Raw genomic sequence first — 20,246 nt, 5'->3', positions numbered from 1 at the left:
GCTAAGGTTTAGAGTCAACCCGCGTCCGGGTATTAAACAAATACTAAAAGCACACTCACAGAGTCGAGCAGCCGGTGGGAATCCACGCACCCACCTGCACGGCGGACTGAGCCGGTGGGCAAGCATCAGGCTGGCTTGGACAGAAAATCCCCGGTTGGTCAATTAGTCCAGCCCCAAACGTCGACATACCCACGATTGGCCCAGATTAGTGCCTCCCCCCCCCCACCCCGTTACACCTGTCCATCGAGCTGATCAGCAGCACATCTTGTCCCCACACGAGTTTACAGATTAGCCAATTGATTCTTGACACGGGCCGCGCGTGGTCCGCTGGTCGTGGGTCGCGATCACGACATCGGATTTCCGATCCAACGCAGCGGCCGGGAGAGAGCGGAGACGACGAGCAGCGGCGGGACGGAGCGGCGACGGACTTGGGGGCGGCTCACCTCCACAAGCTGCGGCAGAACAGAGGCGGAAACACGCGAGAGAAGAGCACGTTAAACTCGCGGGCGCGCAAAAACGCGGGCACGGTTTGCGAAAAAAAAACGCTCTCGTCGTCGTCGTCGTCATCGTCAAGCGCGGTCGGCTATCGACGGGGAGGGAGCGGTGGCACGGATACAACAAACAAACACGCGTGCAATGCGTGAAGACGTTGCCCGGCACACGCTGCACTCGAGCGCAGGGATGACGGTTTAAATCCGCGCGTGTCTCACCGCAGTGTTTGCTCATCTCCTGTCGGATGTAGTCCCGCACTTCACCTTCCTGCGAGATGAATAATCATACTATCACTGCCGTCATCATCATCATTAATGCCATCATCATCAGAATAAAAATTATTCGTTTTTGATACGGCGCCCTTCACGCCCAAGGCGTCTCAGAGCACTTTACACGCGATAACGAATAATTTATTAAAAACATGAAAATTATTGATGGGTGCTCGTGTGTCCGTACCCTCATCCCCGACTCGCCCTTGTCTCCCTTGGGTCCATCGGGACCCAATTCACCCTGAACACAAACACCAACTTGAGACGGCGCCGCTTAAACACAACGCCTAACAAATCGGTTTACCGCATCGCGTGTCTTTATACAGAGTCTAGACGCGATCGCATCTCAACTCTCTGCTCAGCTGCAGTAGGTGCGTTAATAACGAGGCAATCGGTCACATCGAGGCAATCGGTCACAAAAAGGAAGTTATTAGGCCTGGACTTACGCAGACACCCATAGACTCACACAGACAACCATGATAAACATAGAGACCCAATGACAAACATGGATAGAGAACCACGGACTCTCACAGAGATCCTAATACAATACAATGCTATCTGGACTCATGTGGGATCTAATTGTGACTTCCTCTCGACATACAGAGAGTTGCCATTACTTATATAGAAAGTCAGTCGATCACAGGCAGAAGAGAAGAGAAAGTCTTGACACTGGATGCGAACAGGAGCAGAGAATTGACAGCTTGGATGTACGTATATATGTTGAACTTCGTTTGCACCGTACGCAGCCAACCCTGCTAATCGCAGGTGCAGGGGATGGCTGGGAGAAGGGAGTTCCAGACTGTGGGGGAAGCGGAGGAGAATGGGCGACCTCCTGCCAAGCTCAGGTTGACTGCCGATGGCCGTGCGAGGTTACGTACGTTCTCGCCACGCTCCCCCGGGACTCCCGGCACACCTCTGGGCCCCATCTCACCGTCACCCGGAACTCCTCGCTCACCCTGTCACGCACACACACAAAGATCACCCGCGTAGCCTTCATAGACTAGTAGTCAAGTGCTTTATTTAATTTACAGCCCTCAGTCAATCCACTGTTGGATGTATGTAGCCAACCGTGATAATTTGAGGTGCGGGGGAAGGACAACAATTCATAATAAAGTTGTTTTTCGGTTAGATCACGTAAAAATAAAATTGCGACAATTCTGGCAAAATCGCCCGATGATGCTGGATGTAATTAACAGGGAAACATCGTACTCAAATTGTAAATGTTGTGGATTTACTCTCCAACACAACTAGTAGCTAATTGGCACGTTGTTTACGTGACAAACCTTACTAATTGACTGTGTCGGGTGGTACTGGGTTAACGACACATTTATATAATTACGTGCTCTAGCCCAAAAAAACGTTAATATGAATAATATTAGTCGCGAAAGCCTGCATGTTAATAAGGACAACAAACTAAACACAAGTAGCAGTTCTCAACAAATGAGTTCAGAATCTAGATGATTGAAAAGTGCTTAGCTCCAGTGGCTTCCTAATATCGGGAGGAAGAGCATTCCAGATGGCCGCAGAAGTGCATCTGAAAGCGCGCGATGCAGTGACTTTGTTCGATGACTATGTCAGTATGGGGGAGGAAGGGGGAGCTATTTGACTACACTTCACCACGTTGGTCAGTGCGGGCTGGTACAACGGATTATGTTTTGCACTGCTCTCTGCCGACATTGTATCCCCCATGAGTGCTATCAGCGAGCGCATACGAAGGTCCACGAGGGGGCCGGTGTGACCGGACCCACGCCCAGCCACACCTACACACGTACCACCATTCACGTACAAGCACCGCGCATTGTTCTGATATCGCTGGCCACCGATGTGGCCAGGTATCAAAGCGAGGTCTGTGTGTACATATACACAAGCACAATCGAACACGCTCGCAGATGCAAATGCCCACCCACCTTCTGTCCCTGAATCCCCTCCAGACCCAGGGGCCCAATCGGTCCGGCCACACCCGGGGGCCCTGGGCGACCCAAGGCTCCACTGGGACCCTGAAGCCCGGGTGGTCCCGGCAATCCCTGTCACACGGGAACACGCACACCCACGGGCACGCGAACACACGCGTACACATACGAGGAGAAACGTGTCCACAGGGAGAGTGGTACGGGGAGTGTATCGATGGGGTGGCACTGAACAGGGAGTCTAACCAATAAAGTGAGGAGTTCATGGTAACAAGTTGTATCATTGGTAATACATTTTATTATTGTGCTTGTTCACCCAGGAAAGCCTCACTGACTCTCAAGACTCTTTTTCAGAAGGGTGCTGCCAAGTTTTTGCAGGCGGAGGTGATCACTGCTATGTAGATTCCGATTCAGTAAATGGGGCTAATGTCTCTCTTCACAACCTCCTCTGATCGTGTGTTCAGCTGCCTTTATTGCAGGATGCTACATTTGACAGGTGTCCTGAAAAAAAACTTGATAACCCACGTACTTATGTATTTTAAGATATCCCACGCATGCTTCATTGGAACATTTTACAAGTAACTTGTAATGGCTGTTATTGTATAATCTCCCCACAAAGATCCCCCGTATTGCCTTGTAACAGATTGCAAGGGCAATAGTTGTGTGTGAGTACCTATGAAGGCCAACGTGGCACACAGGGAGGGTAGTGCGGCTTGTACCACACCTGGTGCCTTTGTCTGCCCAATGCTGACGTTTACACACCACACCGGCTACTCGAGCAAGCGGTGGCTAAGGACTGGATCAGACATTCGTCACTTGTGTTGGCTATGAGCGGGAATCCAACTGGCCTCGCCAGGTTCATAGCACAAGTGTGCTAACCACCGTGCCACCACTCCCCCACATATGAAGAGCAACAATTGGGAAGCGAAAACCCGACCATTAGCAAAGGAGTCCAGCGAAACTCCAAGCGACATTTCCTCTTATCCAAAGCGTTTGTCCCACCAGGCTCTAGCACAAGTCCTCTCCTCTCTCTACAAGAGTCTTCGATCCACCGCCAAAAATGTGACAAAACAAAATGGGTGGTTGAGTCCACCATCCAGGAACCCCACACCCAATCACGGTGGCGAGATGTTAACTACCTTGCCTGGTATGCAGGAGGTCGGGGGGGGGGGTAAATTCCGAACCTGACGCCTGCTGTATATTTCGAGTTTGCATGTTCTCCCCATGGTCACGTAGATTTTTCTTCGAGTCCTCCGATTTTTCCCTCCACATTTAGAAACATGCGCTTAAGAGTATTTGGCTGTTATAAATGTCCACGTGATAAGTCACTTCATCGAGCTATCATTTGTGGCCAGGTCACTTCTGAAAAAGAGCTATATAGCTCAGTAGGCCTGACCTGGTAAAATACAATTTTTAGTTTTAGTTTAACCAGTGCTGTTCACCCCCCACCAATCGTAGCCACCAGTTGTTTTGCATCGCGAGCCTTCTGTCCGCCCCTGCACTCAGAAACTGTGATAACAAAAAACACAGATTCTCACCCGGTCTCCACCGTCTCCCATGTCTCCCTTGGGGCCTGCGAGTCCGTCCTGCCCACGGTCACCCTGTCCCACGCACAGAGGGAGACACACCCACAGAGATACACCCCCCCGTGTGTGTGTGTGTGCGCGCACTCTACAATTCTGCATTGTGCGAGTTTAATAATTACAATTCCTGCAGCGTCGTTACGTGGCGGGCCATTACAAAGGTGCTGCAACCAAATGACACCAATAAGCACCCCACCCTGAATGCACCCAAGTCGAGTCCCTTTGTTTAACTTGGTGACAATTGCAGAGACCAGGATAGTCTCATTCTCAAGCGACAGTGATCAATCCCATCAGAATTCAGATGCAAAGCGGGTTAGAGGCTGGTTAGCTCCTGGCAGAGGTGGGACAAAGTCATTGTTATGCAAGTCCAAGTCGAGTCGCAAGTCATCAAATTCATGACTCGAGTCTGACTCGAGTCCAAGTCACATGACTCGAGTCCACATCTCATAGGTGGGACAAAGTCATTGTTATGCAAGTCCAAGTCGAGTCGCAAGTCATCAAATTCATGACTCGAGTCTGACTCGAGTCCAAGTCACATGACTCGAGTCCACACCTCTGGCTCCTGGATGGTTGAATGCCTGTGTACGGCAGTTATTGTGGGTCACGGCTGTTAGGTGGCAAGCAGATCACAGCACAGCACTGGATTCTTGAATCCATCTGTGTGAAACATCGTTGTATCTTGGCAAATTTTCTTCCGTTTTTTTCCGATTTCCTCCAGGCGTGAAGTCAAACACTAAATTAACAGAATGGGTAAAACATCCCAAAGCAGCACCCTCTTGCAAGACACAGTGAGGCCTTCCTGGATAAGCAGCAGCATTATTATTATTGTTGGAGATCAAAACGTCACCGTGGCCAAGTGCCACCGAGATGCCACCACACCTGGCCGCAAACACGTTCAGCCCCCAACCAGAACCCGCAGCCGCTGGGACAGTCGACACACAACCTCCAAAATCCACCCTGACAGTCTCCCACCATCCACCCCGAAGCTTTTCCTCTTGGTCACTGGACTCGTGGAGACAACGCCAATGCCAATGGTTGCTTTATTATTACTGAAATGACTCGAATGACGAACTACTAGGAGCCTCTTTTTAATATGACACAGTAACAACACTAGGTCCGGGCTTCGTGCTTGGTCTTGAAGCTCGTCCCTTCCCTCCCCTTTTATATCTCTCGAGCCCCTTTTCCCTCACTGTTTTTCCCCTAGCCAATCTCTCTGCTTCTCCTCTAATGGTTCCCAACCGTCACCTCTGGGTCCTGCTCTGTTTTCCTCCAATCACTTCAAAAGCCCTGCCTCCCGACCAATTACCGTGGAGGCCTGTTTCTGCCAATCGAAGACCTTGGCCTAATTTTGAAACACCGTTTTGGTGCACATTTGGCTTGGGGCGAGTGCTTTTTAATTTCGGTCATTTCATTATGATGCCTTCATATCCTTGCAGACAGCGGGGCAATTAAGTCTTCTGAAAACTGGACTCCACGGGTGCGACGGTGCATGTGTGGGAGGCCTCACCTTGGGTCCCATGATGCCCTCTCGGCCCGGCGTTCCCGGCACACCAGGGATGCCAGGGTCACCCTGCACACACGCATGGGACAGACATGCAAAAAGGCCCAGGACCGGTTCAGATAATTATAATCATCACTGTTGTTGGCCACGAGTAGGAATCGAATTCGGTTCGCTGGGTTTGTATCTCAGCGTAGTCCCAAACACTGTGACACACAATGAGAAAATTACCATACAATGACATAGATCCCCCTTATAGGCTTAACAAACTGTTTGGGCAAGTGCTTATAGCAAGCATCGATGAAGGCCGGAATGGCACACGAGGAGGTGGGTGGCCAGCACCACACCCGACCACCTTTGTCTCCCCAGTGGCGATGTTTTGCACACCACACCAAGTACTCATTTTGAGACTGAATCGCACACAGTGGCACATGCATATGCTCATACAAACACACACAGGCTAAGCGATCATACTCACGAACATCATACAAGCATTCGGCACCTCAATTTCGATTTTTCCAACTCACCTTGTCTCCTTTCTTGCCAGGGATTCCCAGTTTCCCAACCGAGCCCCTGTCTCCCTGAAATACGCACACATGCGCACACATGCAGAGCAGGGGGTGCAGATGTGAGTACGTGCACTGCAAAGTGAACCTGGGCAGGACAGGTCGCTAGTAAGGCTCCCGGCCATCGGCCCTGCTAGCGACGCGGCAGACAAAGGAGTGAATGCGCGAGAGAGGACGTCACCCATGGAGAAGGAGTGATGAAATCAGCTCAGGCGCAGGAGTTAGGAATGTTCCACTGCAAGACTGTGAGAGATGGCGATGGTTTGGCGAGGCGTTAATTTCAGCAGTGGATAGATCATGACGACCAGCTTAGGTGGTGGCTTTGGAGCCGTATTGCTACCATAGCCACACCTGCAGGTGCCATTTTGGATAGATGATGAATGGCATGCAACCCCTACTCTCGTTCTTTGCATTTGACCAAAAATGTGCACCATTTGTGCACCAACAGCAGAAGTCAGAGGGGTGGACGGACAGTGGGAAGTCACCACGGTGGCGAGATGTTAACTACCTCGCCTGGAATACAGGATGTCGTGGGTTCGATCCTGACCATGACGCCTGTATATCTGGTGTTTGCGTGTTTTCCCCGTGGTCTCGTGGATTTTTTGAATCAACATGCGTTTTGAGTATTTGGCTGCGATATATTTCCACACGATAAGCCACTTTGTTGGACAACCATTTGTGGCCAGGTCGCTTCTGAGAAAGATCTACATGGCTCAGTGGGCCTTAACTGGTAAATAAAAACAAATTTTGGAATTAGTTTAGTTTAGAATATTTCGGGGGGCGCAAGGATGGAGGTGGCAGGGGATTGTGAAGAGCAGAAGACACTGGGGAGGGAGAGATATTTTTTCAGAGCGGTGCGGAGTTAACGGCTAAGAGAGAAGGCTGTCGTTACAATGAGGTCCACTGCTTGCGGAAGCGATCGTTGTAGGCGCGTGGCCACTGTCCCGCTCGCTCGACCCAGCTTACTCAAGGGGGTTCTGAGTGTTGCACAGCGGACCCCTGTTTGTTTTGGGAGTTTCAAGTTGAGAATTCATTTTGCTTAGCCAGGCGAGAACTCGGCGAACAAGGATGAGTCTCATTTGTAAAGAGTGACCAAGGGCAAAATCAATAAATAAAACGATGAGGCAAATAGAAATTGGTGCAAAAACAATCTGCGTTGCGGAAGAAATTAAAAACGCTGCACGGTGGTAACCAAAATAATAATAAACAATTTTCAGTCACGAAGGTTGGCTCAGAAAAATTACTTCTAAAACCATTCAGTCGCAACAAATTACAAAAACATCAAAATAGATTTGTGGCGATCAATCACTGCACTCGTGCGTAAACAGACAAGGTACGTATGAGCCAGATGCGACTGTAAGTGACGTTATCGTAACGAATCGACGGCCCCGGCACCAAACTGTGACTGAGATGGGGCGAGGGGCCCCCATCCCCCTGGGCCTCCCACGCCCCCCCCCCCTCCTCTCACCTGCTCCCCCTGCAGTCCGTCGTCCCCACACTTGCCCTTGGCTCCGGGCTCTCCCTGCGTACAAACGTCACAGCCATAAATTAGCAGCAGACAGAGCCTGTACGTGAATGCGCTGGGTGTGTGACCTCTTGCGGGGGAGCGGTGGTGTAGCAGTGGGCGCACTGTGCCACGAACCCAACCGCTCGAGTTGGGTTCCCGCTCATGGCCAACATCAGTGATGAATATTTTAACTGGTTCAGCGCCTTTCCCCTGGATGCAAGGGTTGGTGGATCGCTAAATCTATGTTTGTTTGTATGCATGCATCCTTTATTGATTAAATAAATCGGGACGCGTGAAACATTGTTGCCTAGTTGTCAATGGAAACCTGGTTTAATGCAATGACAAGGTGATGATGATGTTAAAGATTCCGATTTCCTGGTATCTCGCCTGAAGATTCTTGATGCAGTTTCAAGCCAACCCTTCGGTATCTAATCGCTGCTAAATCTGGCTGCGAGAATGGCTCCTAAACTCACCACTGAGTGAGCTGACACAATAGCAATTGGCGCGTTTAACGCTTTGACGCCTCGCGATTATTTCATTGTTGAGGTTGCGTCGGGTGGTGGTGGAGGGTTTCACGACACAAGTTTGGCCAGATCATTGCATGGCCTAAACCAAAAACCTATTTCGATTTAAAGCTTTCATGACTGCAGGGATTCATATTCTTGGTTCTTTCGGTAAAGTCACGTAGAAGGGAAAAAAATTAAACAATAACATTTTATTATTTCCCTTCTACATGACTTTACCGAAAGAACCAAGAATACAAAAACCTATTGTTAAGGACGATAACTATGAGGACCTGACATCACCGATCACCAAACCTCACCCAGCCTCTCTCGTCTACTAAAATATTCTCTCTGTGTGGTGGCGCATGCCCATGATCCAGTGCTTTTGAGGCTAGGGTTGGTGGATCACGGAGAGACTTGTGGAACTCCAGACCACGCTGGACTGCGAGGTGGCCAGGTGTTAGCAGTACAGAATTGTCTCGGATACAACAGTACCATTTCATATACAGATGTTGTTACATTAATAAGGCCATGGTGATGAATATGACAATTATGATGATGACGATAATTTGAATAGGTGTCAACATCGATATTTTATTTAAACTGGAAGACCTCTATAAGCTGTCAAGCTCTTATTCACTGGTGTTCAGCCCATCGTGAGATGATGATGAAGGGGAGATGCCAATTATGATGCTGATGATGGTACCAATGCCAACGATAATGCAATTCTTATGATGATTATGATAACGATGACAATGACTGCGATGAGAAAGAAGATGTGATGATGATGGAAAAATCTACATTGATGGATGGTGATGACAAATGATGGCAGTGACGATGGAAATTATGAAGAATACGGTGTTGTTTGGTGACAATGATGCCAATCATGATATCAATTTTGATGATGATGATGATAACAATGATGATGGTGTTGTGATGCGTACTCTCTCTCCGCGCTCTCCCCGGGGGCCAAGGTCTCCTTTGTCTCCCTTTGTCCCATTCTTCCCGTTCATGCCATCCTCCCCCTGAAAACAACAACAACGCATTATAAACTCCAAATGCACAACTGCCTCATATAATTAAAGAACTCATCAACTTTCGCGGGTCAGTAAAATAAGCACCATGAAAGAGAAGCTGTATCAAGACACCCAGATAAATGAACCCGGCACTCGACATACGACGCAACTAGTATAGTTTTATGGATAGACTTGTCCCCATCATAGTAATGTGGAATGTACACCATTGGCTCTTGACCACTCACGTTGAAGTGCGCACCCAATCACCATTGGAGCTGGGGACTCAGCACAAATGATTGGTGGGGGTTCCAGACTATGGGGACAGCAGAGAAGATTGAGTGGCCTACTGAGCGAGAGTGGAGAGGTAGGAGAGTGCGTGGAGGGGAGTAGAGTGAGTTGAGGTAGGAGAGTGCATGGAGGAGAGTAGAGTCAGATGAGAGGAGAGAGGTAGGAGAGTGCGTAGAGGAGAGTAGAGTGAGATGAGAGGAGAGAGGTAGCAGAGTGCGTGGAAGTGAGTTGAGATGGGAGAAGTAGGAGAGTGCATGGAAAGGAGTAGAGTGAGATGAGAGGTAGGAGAGTGCGTGAAGGGGAGTAGAGTGAGATGAGAGGTAGGAGAGTGCATGGAGGGGAGTAGAGTGAGGTGAGAGGTAGGAGAGTGCGTGGAGGGGAGTAGAGTGAGATGAGAGGTAGGAGAGTGCGTGGAGGGGAGTAGAGTGAGATGAGAGGTAGGAGGGTGTAGAGGGCAATAGAGTGATATGAGAGGTAGGAGAGTGCGTGGAGGGGAGTAGAGTGAGATGAGAGGTAGGAGACTGCGTGGAGGGGAGTAGAGTGAGATGTGAGGTAGGAGAGTGCGTGGAGGGGAGTAGAGTGAGATTGGAGGTAGGAGAGTGCGTGGAGGGGAGTAGAGTGAGGTGAGAGGTAGGAGAGTGCGTGGAGGGGAGTAGAGTGAGGTGAGAGGTAGGAGAGTGCGTGGAGGGGAGTAGAGTGAGATTGGAGGTAGGAGAGTGCGTGGGGGGGAGTAGAGTGAGATTGGAGGTAGGAGAGTGCGTGGAGGGGAGTAGAGTGAGGTGAGAGGTAGGAGAGTGCGTGGAGGGGAGTAGAGTGAGGTGAGAGGTAGGAGAGTGCGTGGTGGGGAGTACAGTGAGATGTGAGTGGTAGGAGAGTGCGTGGTGGGGAGTAGAGTGAGATGAGAGGTAGGAGAGTGCGTGGAGGGGAGTAGAGTGAGATGATAGGTAGGAGAGTGCGTGGAGGGGAGTAGAGTGAGGTGAGAGGTAGGAGAGTGCGTGGTGGGGAGTAGAGTGAGATGTGAGAGGTAGGAGAGTGCGTGGAGGGGAGTAGAGTGAGATGAGAGGTAGGAGAGTGCGTGGAGGGGAGTAGAGTGAGATGATAGGTAGGAGAGTGCGTGGAGGGGAGTAGAGTGAGGTGAGAGGTAGGAGAGTGCATGGTGGGGAGTAGAATGAGATGTGAGGTAGGAGAGTGTGTGGAGGGGAGTAGAGTGAGATGAGAGGTAGGAGAGTGCATGGAGGGGAGTAGAGTGAGATGAGAGGAAGGAAAGTGCATGGAGGGGAGTAGAGTGAGGTGAATGGTAGGAGAGTGCGTGGAGGGGAGTAGAGTGAGGTGAGGTAGGAGAGTGCGTGGAGGGGAGTAGAATGAGGTGAGAGGTAGCAGAGTGCATGCATGGAGGGGAGTAGAGTAGATGAGGAGAGAGTCCATGATCTTGAAGACGCCGAGTATGATCTTGAAATCGATTGGAGATTGTAAGTAAACAGCCCTCAGTTTGAACAAATGTGTTACCCGGGTAGCAGTGATTGGTCAGGAGGTGAGTATGACCAGGTGATACTCACAGGGTCCCCAGAGATGCCCGGTTCACCAGCTTCCCCCTGCACAGCAAACACAGCACAAGGGGTTTATAGCCACGCGAACCAGGCCCTGTGTCGTTCGGAATCTTTGGAATCACGCGAAAAAAAAATACGCAAGGCGTCCACAGTCGTACACGCAGTGTGCGCACATTCGCACACAACACAGTCTGAGGCCTGGTGCCATGCTTGCTGCTTCTCGGCCAAACTACGGCCTGTTGTACTCGACTGGGAATCCCGCGGCTGGATCGAACAAATTATTCGACGATGCTGCTGCGTTGGAAGTGGTGCAAAAAGCACAAATATCTAAAAAACTCAACACATTCGTGAATAACACTGTGGCGAAGGCCCTTTATCACAGCGCATGTGTGCTATGAAGAAGGGACATTGCTTGAAACGACCCATATTCTCTACTTTTCCTTTGAAGGCCACAGTGTTGACTAATGCTGTTACATGTCTTATATATGTCAGGGTTTTACACACAAACACATATTTCTCTTACACTTTATTGCATTATTATTTTATGTTTTGACATTTCTGAGTTTGCACCTGGTGGAGTTTTATATCTGCTCTGTTTTGCCACACAAAAACGCACACACACATCCACAAACTGACCCACACACACACAAAAGAAGATCCTCAATATAGCCTATAACAGACTGTTGGGGCAGGTGCTGTTCGTGAGCACCTATGGCACATGAGGGTGTGGGTGGCCAGCATCACGTCTAGGCGCTTTTGTCTCTGCAATCCTGATGTTTAGACACCGCACCAGATACTCAAATAAGACCAAGTCGACTTAGCGGAGGCCCACGATCGATTCAGGTATTCGTCGTTGACGTCAAATGCAGGCGGGAATTTCACCCGGGTCACCGGGTTCGGAGCATGCCGTGCGCAAACCACTGCACTACCCCGCCCCACATACACACACACGCACGTACACGCACGCGGGACAGCTCACACCGGTGCGTCCGCGTGTACACACGTGGCTGGTGCGAGAGCTCGCATACGACACAAATCACAAAGCGGCCCACCTTGTCTCCGGCAGGGCCTCGGAGACCAGGAGGGCCCAACGGGCCCCTGGCTCCCAGGTCTCCCTTCGTGCCCTGCAATGAGAACGATGATGACTCAATGCGTGCGTGACGCCGCAGTCTTCAACAAACAGCCGCTCCTAGACAAACTGCAGCAAAGCGCGTCCCTCGCACGCGGCTTGTGCTGTTTTCGCAACTTCCCCAAGGTAATGCATTCAGCAACACCAATAATAATAATCGATTCAATAACAATTGGAGCCGTGTACTCTCCACCACCCGACACAGCCAAACAAATCGAGCTGTCACCTGGCCTGTTGTAGCTGGCTGAGTTGTTGCGCCGACTGAGTGTGCAGAGTATTTGGCTGCTGTGAATTTCCACACGATAAGCCACTTCGCTAAGCTATTATTTTTGGCCAGGTCGTTTCTGAAAAAAGAGCTGTATAGCTTAGTGGGCCTTACCTGGTAAAATTTCATAAAATGTTTTACTAGTTCAGATTTTTAGCAAACTGGTTACTGAGCAAAAGCAAACAAGACTTGAAAATTATACACAACGTTCCGCCGGAGATGACTCGCAGCATCGGTAGGCGTTAACGAAACTCCTGTGTATCATCATCAAATTCGTAATATTCCTCGTGAGAAAGCCTGCATTTGATATTAACAACACGAATCTTAATGGGCAAATGCTGCAATGATAGCCCGATGCTGCAAACATTACCTGCAAATTACTCAATGGGGATAACACAGCAGCATCAACAGCAACATCAGCCCCTACTGAAGAAACCTAGCAAGCCCCTGCTGAAAAAGAGTCCGGAGACTTTCGTGGGTAAACACGTGTCGTAAATAAACACGCCACCACCCAGCACAGCCAATTAGTAAGGTTTGTCACGTAAACAAAATGTGGCAATTAGTTATGAGTACAGTACACCGGTGTGTTGGAGACTAAATTCGAGTACGACGTTTCGCTGGTGATTACAACCAGCCTCATCAGGTAACAGCCAGAATTGTATAGAAGTCCTCCTGTTGCGGTCCTAAATAGAGCAATGGTGATGTCATCACTGTCAGCCTATCGGGTGCGAAGATCAGATCTATCCCAAAAACCTTTATTATGGATAATATTGGTCACAAAAGCCTACGTGTCAAACACGTTATAAACAATGGTGATTGACGACAAAAATGATACCGATGATGATGATGAAGTTATGATGACGATTTGTCAGTTACGAGTGGTAATGCTGACGATGATAACCAATAATTACCGATCATGGAGATGTTAACTAAATTTGAAACTCATTCTTTAGATTGAAAACTCATTTCTTTAGAACTTCTTTTTGTCTTTAGTTTTTTGTCCTTCCCCTGCACCTCCAATTGGCACGGTTGGCTACGTAGGATGTGAAAGAAGTTCAACATACATACAATACATGATGCATTAGTGACGAGTGTCGATGCTGACGGTGATGGCTGCTGTGACAATGATGACGACGACGATGGCACCTCACCTTTTCCCCGTGCGGTCCCTCCTCTCCCCGCTCTCCCCTCTCGCCGTCGAGTCCCCGCAAGCCCCTCGGGCCCTGCACGCTCCCAGCGAGCGGTCAGCGATTGTGTCAGCAGGCCACGTTAAGTGATTGGGAAGGAAGCTAAGCAGAGTTGAGCCTGGATAGTGCTTGGATGGGGGGGGGGTGCGACTGCTCCACACAATGGGTGTTATCGGCCGCTGCTGAGATTACATTGCGAGCAGTGACGGACAGCGCAGAAAAATCCGAAAAAACTGAGTGTCTCTACTCCCAGGTCTATGCTCTCCATGCCTCCACGACCCTGCACTGACCACGGTGGTGAAGTATGGACAAATCCACTGGCGAAGCCAGTGTGGGGGGGGGGGCAGTGAGACGGCACGTGCCCCCCCAATGATCCGATCGAAATCCCTAATTTTGATCGGATCATTGGGGTTTATTAGTAATAAATCGGCAATTTGCGACCCCCACTGCCACTGTGTAGCATATTATCACGTGTCAGGGACTCTATGAGATGATAGGACAATAGTCTGAGTCCATAATTGGTGATAAGTAACAGCAAAGCAGTTATAAGTGACTCACAGAATTGTGCGCAGTTGCGTATACAGTACACGACTTCCCTGAAGGCATCAACACCTTCAGCGAGCGCGATGCCGATCACACACGGTTCGAATTCGACCCTCAAGCGGTGGCTGTGCCATCGCCGCACACGCGTCGAATAAAAAGCAAGGGACAGTCCTTACTTACTAACAACTCCTATAATTTTTCATTGCTGGAGGCGTTGCCCCCCTACTTGAAAATCCTGGTTCCGCCATTGGACAAATCACTCTTACAACGCGGCCAGTGCCAGATTAAGCTAGTGCGGGGCCTGTAGCATATGGTATAAAGAGGCCCTAAATAAAAAACACACTTAAATATTAAAACACATGCATTTTTTACTTGCATAGTAAAGTAAATGTATTTTTCATTTGCTCAACAGCCAGATGATATGACAAATCGCTAACATTAAACACTCAGTCGTTCATAAAAGTTAAAGGCAGTATAGTACTATAGTAATAGAGCAAGTGCAGAATCACTGAACCGGAATTGATAGCTTGAAAGAATTTAGCGCGGGGCCCTTGAAAGTGTGGGGCCCGTAGCATATGTAGCTACTTTTGCTTCCAGGATAATCCAGCACTGGACTCGGCATTGCGTGCTGGAGACCCTCATCCAGCAGTGGACTGGCACAGAGCTGTACACGCAGACAAGTGGAATGTGATGGGAAGTAGGTTGGGATGCGATTGGAACGGTGGGTGTATTGAGCCTGCGGAGCTGCGTGGGTGTGTCGTACCGGTCGGGGTTGCGCCGTGTGCCGTGTGCGATGATCCTGGTGTGCAGTGTGCCCGTTACGCGGCATGCCGGGTGTACCGTGTACGTTGTACGTGTTGTGCGTGCTGTGTGCGTCACGTGTGCGTGCTGTGTGTGTACCGCGCGTGTGGTGCCATGCCAAGGGCTCTCACCGGCTCCCCCTTCACTCCTTTGCTGCCCTCGCCGCCAGGGACCCCCACGGATTCTCCCTGGGGACCACAGATCACGCCGTTACCACGAAAGAACGCCTTCACTCGGTGACCATGGAAATGCACCTTCACCACGGGAACACCTTCACCACAGGTATACTCCGTTACCATGGAAATACACTTTCAACACAGGAACACACCGTCGTCACCATGGAAACAGTCACCAAGGGAACATGCCGTCATCACCACGGCAACGCACAGTCACTACGTAAACAAGTCGTCACCATGGAACACCGTAGTTAAAACCTGGACTTGAACCCAGGCTCTCAGCAGTGCCGGCTCAGTACAATGACGTGGCCATTTTGGACCCTGAGCCACGCAGGCCACATGCATTGTAAAGCTACATGTACGAGATCTCGCCATCTAATCTAACTGCTGTTTATAGAGCGCCTTCAATCAAAGAGCTTGACGTAGCTTACACAACGGTGACAAAGTGGAATGATGTAGTTGGCAATGAGAAATGAGTGACAGCGATAGAGGGCTACTTGGGGATCACAAAAGGGTCGGGGAGACATGGGATAGAGTGGAGGGGCGAGGGGAGGGGAGGCAAGAGGAAGGGAATGGGTAACAGAAAATGAGGGAGGCTATAAGAGGGGGATACATCTGTCATCTCCGCCTGTGCTGGGAGAGCCGTTGAGCGAGCTCCTTGTTGTGCTCGACCCTCACCTTGTCGCCCTTGACTCCTGAGGTCCCAGACTCCCCCTGCAGCACAGGTGAGGGGGGGGGGCGGGGATAGCGGAGTCAATGGATCAGTCGGCAGCGACCATCGCAACACACACACCAACAACAACAGCTGTCGTTCGCCAATAAGTGGCGGTGACGTCACCACAGCGGTTGCGCCAGGCCAGGTGCACTTTGCGGCCATGTGAAATGTCAAAGGCTCGCTGGCAGCAGGTCACGGAACATACTTCGGTGTACAAAGAGTAGTCAGCAGCTTCCATAAAAAAACTACAAAAAAGACAAAGATCCCTCACGTAGCCTTTAATGGACTGTTGGGGCAAGTGCTGTTAGCGAGCACCTTTGAAGGCCAGCATGACACATGCGAGGGTGGGTGGCCACCACCACACCCGGCTGCCTTTGTCTCCCCAGTGTTGATGCTTACACGCCACACCGGGTACTTATTTTTAAGGCAGAGTCGACCTTGTGGAGGTCCAGGACCCGTTCATGCATGCATCACTGTTATTGGTCATGAGCGGGAATTGAACTTGGGTTGCCGGGTTCGTAGTGCAATGCGCCAATCACACAACTGCCACTCCCCATTGATGAGAGCTCACACACAGACACAGCCGATGTAGCATTAGATTATTGGGGAAAGTGCTGTTAGCAAGCACCTATTGTGGCCAGCAGGGTGCAGCACCGCTCAGGACCGCCTTTGTCTTCCCAGTGTGGAAAGTGTGCACGAGGTTTTTTTAAAATTTTCACCACGCATTTGCACACAGGCTTCACGGCAAATAAGCTCTCAACGTTTGGAAGAAGTGGGGGGGGGGGAGGGTAACGGCGCCACGTCGTGCGAACAACAGGTGGGGGGCAGGGCGGTGCTGTGTACCTTGTCTCCTCGAGCTCCCTGCGTGCCGAGCGCCCCCTGCGAGTGACAGACGCCGAGTCAGAAGAGACGACGCCACGAACTCGGGGCTGGCGACATCCGAACCACGCCAATGGCATCCCAACACATCGAAATGCGTAGACGCACGTGTGCGTGCGTACACACGCATACATGTGTAGTGGCATAGAATCGGTCACTTAGCAGCATAGTGCTTGTTGCTGGCAGGGAAAGGGATCTGCAGTTGCAGCAGCCCTGTCTGACAGCAGGTCACGTGATAGACCAGAGAGAGGGATGTAGGGAAAAGGTTACAGAAGGGGCACGTGAGGTTATGCCCGGGAACCCGCCGGTAGGTTCTAGAAAGGGGGCGTGGCCGGGGCGGAGCGAGGCCACGCTGGGAGCATAAAAGGAGGCCCCGGGCGAGAGCTGAGGGCTGTCGTTTGGAGTGGGATCCCGTCGTGCTGCTGGAGTCTTCGTCGTCGTCTTCACCTTCTCGGCGTCGCCAGTCAGGCAGTCTGCCAGCTGTCCTGACTGGGAGCTGTAGTTACTAAGTGTGAACTATTAAGGTTGTTAATAAACAGAGTGCCTCCTACTCTTAGTGTCTCTGAGTCAGTCACTACACATGTGTGTGTTTATGTGCTGAAGTTCATGCGTGTGTATGTGTGTGTACGCATGTGGGTAGGTGCGCGCACGCGTGTGTGTGCACGCGTGTGTGTGTGCACGCGTGTGTGTGTGCACGCGTGTGTGCGTGCACGCGTGTGTGTGTGCACACGTTACCGCTGAGCCTGGTGGGCCTGGCTGTCCGGGTCGGCCGTCTTCGCCCTGCGACACAGAGAACAGTGGTGGAGCGCGGTTGGCATGGGCCCTGGTGGAAAGAATGAAATGGGCCCCTCCCCCCCCCCCCCCATTTTGGATTTGTGGGTGTCAGTGCATTTGCGCAGTCTTCATATTGAGGAATTGGAGAGAGGGTGGTTGGTTGTTCCAAATGGGAAGTTTCATGATTTTGGTCGTACAATGTAATAATCATGAAGTGGCTTTTTACTTGCAACTAGTGTATAAAAGACTGTAATTAAGGGGGAAATTATTTGTCCACATTTCTCGATAAGGGAGAAACGGCCATAGACTACCGTGGTGTTGGACTTACTCAGACGGACTGACACTTTGATCCAAGCTGGGATGGTGATGATGATGCACACGTCAAAACCATGAGCTCATTCCCTAAATAAGCCATGCTTTTACAAAGCTGTGATAATTATTCCAATACGACACCACGTCCACGTTATTAGGATGATGCCGAAATGTTAACTGTGAGGTTTTCCCAATTTGTGCAACTGCACGGATGAATTGCTGAACACTTCCCATCGTTAGCGACTTCCACATTCTCTCGAGTTGCCACTCACCATGGCTCCTGCGTGCCCTTTGTCACCCTTGGGGCCTGGCAAGCCGCTCCCCACCTCGCCCTGGCCACGCGCAACAAAACGGGGAAGCGAGAACAGATGCACCGCACGTTACGCAGCAGCAAGAATAGCAGCAGTCGAAGGAGCAGCAGCAGCAGAAGGAACAGCAGCTGAAGCCATTTCTCCCGCACCTCCGATTAGCACGGTTGGCTACATAGAGTGCAAAAAAACTTCAACAGACATAGATACAAGCAGAAACAGCAGCAGCAAAAGGAACAGCAGCAGTGAAAGTAACAGCGGAAACAGCAGCAGTAGTAAAGGTGTGGTTTGAATCATTTCCTGCTCTCACCTTGTCTCCCTTTTCACCCGCCCTTCCGTCAGCTCCCTGTTGAATGCAAAACAAATGAATAGAAAAATGCCCATGATGGCGAGGACTTCACAGAAACGTGGAGAACATCCACGTAAACACATGGTGTATACAATGGCACCATTACTTACACAACAGATGCGCATTTAATGAGATTCAATTGGATATTGATGTTTACGTGGCTCTAAAACTGTTGGTGTGATTTGATGGGGCGTATGTCTGTGCGTCTGTGACAGCGTGTGTATCCTAATGAAGAGCTTAAATATAGTGGTTAACGTAACGCACTTTAAACCCGTTCGATTCTCGCTCACGAGCAATAACAGTGGCGAATATTTAACCAGTCCAGGGTTAAATTAGTATTTGGTGCGATTTGTAAACTTTGCCACTGGGGAGACAAAGGCGGTCGAGCGTGGTATTGGCCACCCACCCCCTCGTGTGCCGTGCCAGGCTTCATAGACGCTCACTAACAGCACTTGCCTCAACAGTCTGTTAAGGCTATACGGGGGATATTTGTCTTTGCTAGCGTGCGTGTGTGCACGTGCGTGATAGTGTGTGTATGTATGCATGTGCATGCTAGTGTGTGTACGTGTATGCATGTGCATGCTAGTGTGTGTGTACGTGCGTGCTAGTATGTGTGTGCACGTGTGTGATAGTGTGTGTGCATGTGTGTGATAGTGTGTGTGTGTGCACATGCGTGCTAGTGTGTCTGTGTGTGTGTGCACGTGTGTTCTAATATGTATGTGTGTGCACGTGTGTGCTAGTGTGTCTGTGTGTGCACGTGCATGCTAGTGTGTGTGTTTGTGTGTGCACATGCGTGCTAGTGTGTCTGTGTGTATGTGCACGTGTGTGCTAGTGTGTCTGTATGTGCACGTACGTGCTAGTGTGTCTGTGTGTGTGCGAGACGTGGGGGTACCTGGGAACCGGGGGGGCCGGGTGGGCCGGGATTTCCAGTGGATCCGTCCAGCCCGGGGAAGCCCAGAGGCCCCTGTGCAGACACAGGCCCCGGTTAGACACCCCAACAGGGTGAGAGCAGCATTCCATTGTGGGCTAACAACGAGTTTGGTCACGGCAGACGCAATGCCACGGCTACTGACACCGCTCTGGCTGCTGGGTCAGCTGCTGTCGGTGGTGCTGCTCATGCATGCAGCTGTTGTTGAGGCTGCCCTCACCAGTGTCAAGGCTATGGCTGCTATAAGTGTGACCGCTGTGATCGATGTCATCTGTGTAACTGATATAACCATTCTTGATTTAAAGCTTTCGTGACTGCAGGAATCCGTACTCTTTGGTTCTTTCGGTAAAGTCACGTAGGTAGAAAAATAATAATATAACCATCACTACACTTCCATCTATGGCCCCAAAAGTTGTTGTCAATGTGACACCTATACCTTCTACCAGTGTGACACCTACAGCTGCTGTTATCAATGAAACACCTATAGCTGCTGCCGCTATCAGCGTAAAGGCCGCTGTCAGTCTCTCTCCGCTGCTGTTTGCACCTTCTCGCCCGAGGACCCGGGCGTGCCGGGGCTGCCGGTTTCCCCGCGGGGCCCTGTGGGTCCTGGTGGGCCGGTGGACCCTGCGAGCCCCCGCTCCCCAGGGAGACCTGGAGACCCCACCGTTCCCTGGTGACATCATCCGCACAGGGAGGAGGTGGAT

At 50.6% G+C, this 20,246-nt stretch overlaps 1 protein-coding gene across 1 annotated transcript in view; it reads right to left on the bottom strand.

The window, feature by feature from the left end:
• Positions 1-231: 231 nt before the first annotated feature.
• COL7A1 (collagen type VII alpha 1 chain) overlaps positions 232-20,246 on the bottom strand; it is a 124,585-nt gene continuing 104,570 nt past the window's right edge. The window contains exons 90-110 of the mRNA XM_078872551.1: positions 20,087-20,212; positions 19,507-19,578; positions 18,576-18,611; positions 18,230-18,289; positions 17,607-17,651; positions 16,836-16,871; positions 15,956-15,991; positions 15,233-15,289; positions 13,722-13,793; positions 12,229-12,300; positions 11,186-11,221; positions 9,270-9,350; positions 7,784-7,837; positions 6,277-6,330; positions 5,759-5,821; positions 4,207-4,269; positions 2,669-2,785; positions 1,640-1,717; positions 949-1,002; positions 711-759; positions 232-452 (exon numbers count right to left, since the gene is read on the bottom strand). Coding sequence (XP_078728677.1) covers positions 289-452; positions 711-759; positions 949-1,002; positions 1,640-1,717; positions 2,669-2,785; positions 4,207-4,269; positions 5,759-5,821; positions 6,277-6,330; positions 7,784-7,837; positions 9,270-9,350; positions 11,186-11,221; positions 12,229-12,300; positions 13,722-13,793; positions 15,233-15,289; positions 15,956-15,991; positions 16,836-16,871; positions 17,607-17,651; positions 18,230-18,289; positions 18,576-18,611; positions 19,507-19,578; positions 20,087-20,212 — 1,425 coding nt within the window. The 3' untranslated portion in view covers positions 232-288. The remainder of the gene's footprint in view (positions 453-710; positions 760-948; positions 1,003-1,639; positions 1,718-2,668; positions 2,786-4,206; positions 4,270-5,758; positions 5,822-6,276; positions 6,331-7,783; positions 7,838-9,269; positions 9,351-11,185; positions 11,222-12,228; positions 12,301-13,721; positions 13,794-15,232; positions 15,290-15,955; positions 15,992-16,835; positions 16,872-17,606; positions 17,652-18,229; positions 18,290-18,575; positions 18,612-19,506; positions 19,579-20,086; positions 20,213-20,246) is intronic.

Source organism: Lampetra fluviatilis, chromosome 34 (genome assembly GCF_964198595.1).
Source record: "Lampetra fluviatilis chromosome 34, kcLamFluv1.1, whole genome shotgun sequence".
NCBI lineage: Eukaryota > Metazoa > Chordata > Hyperoartia > Petromyzontiformes > Petromyzontidae > Lampetra > Lampetra fluviatilis.
The sequence above is the reverse complement of the archived record's forward strand: the minus strand, read 5'-3'. Positions and strand labels throughout refer to the sequence as shown.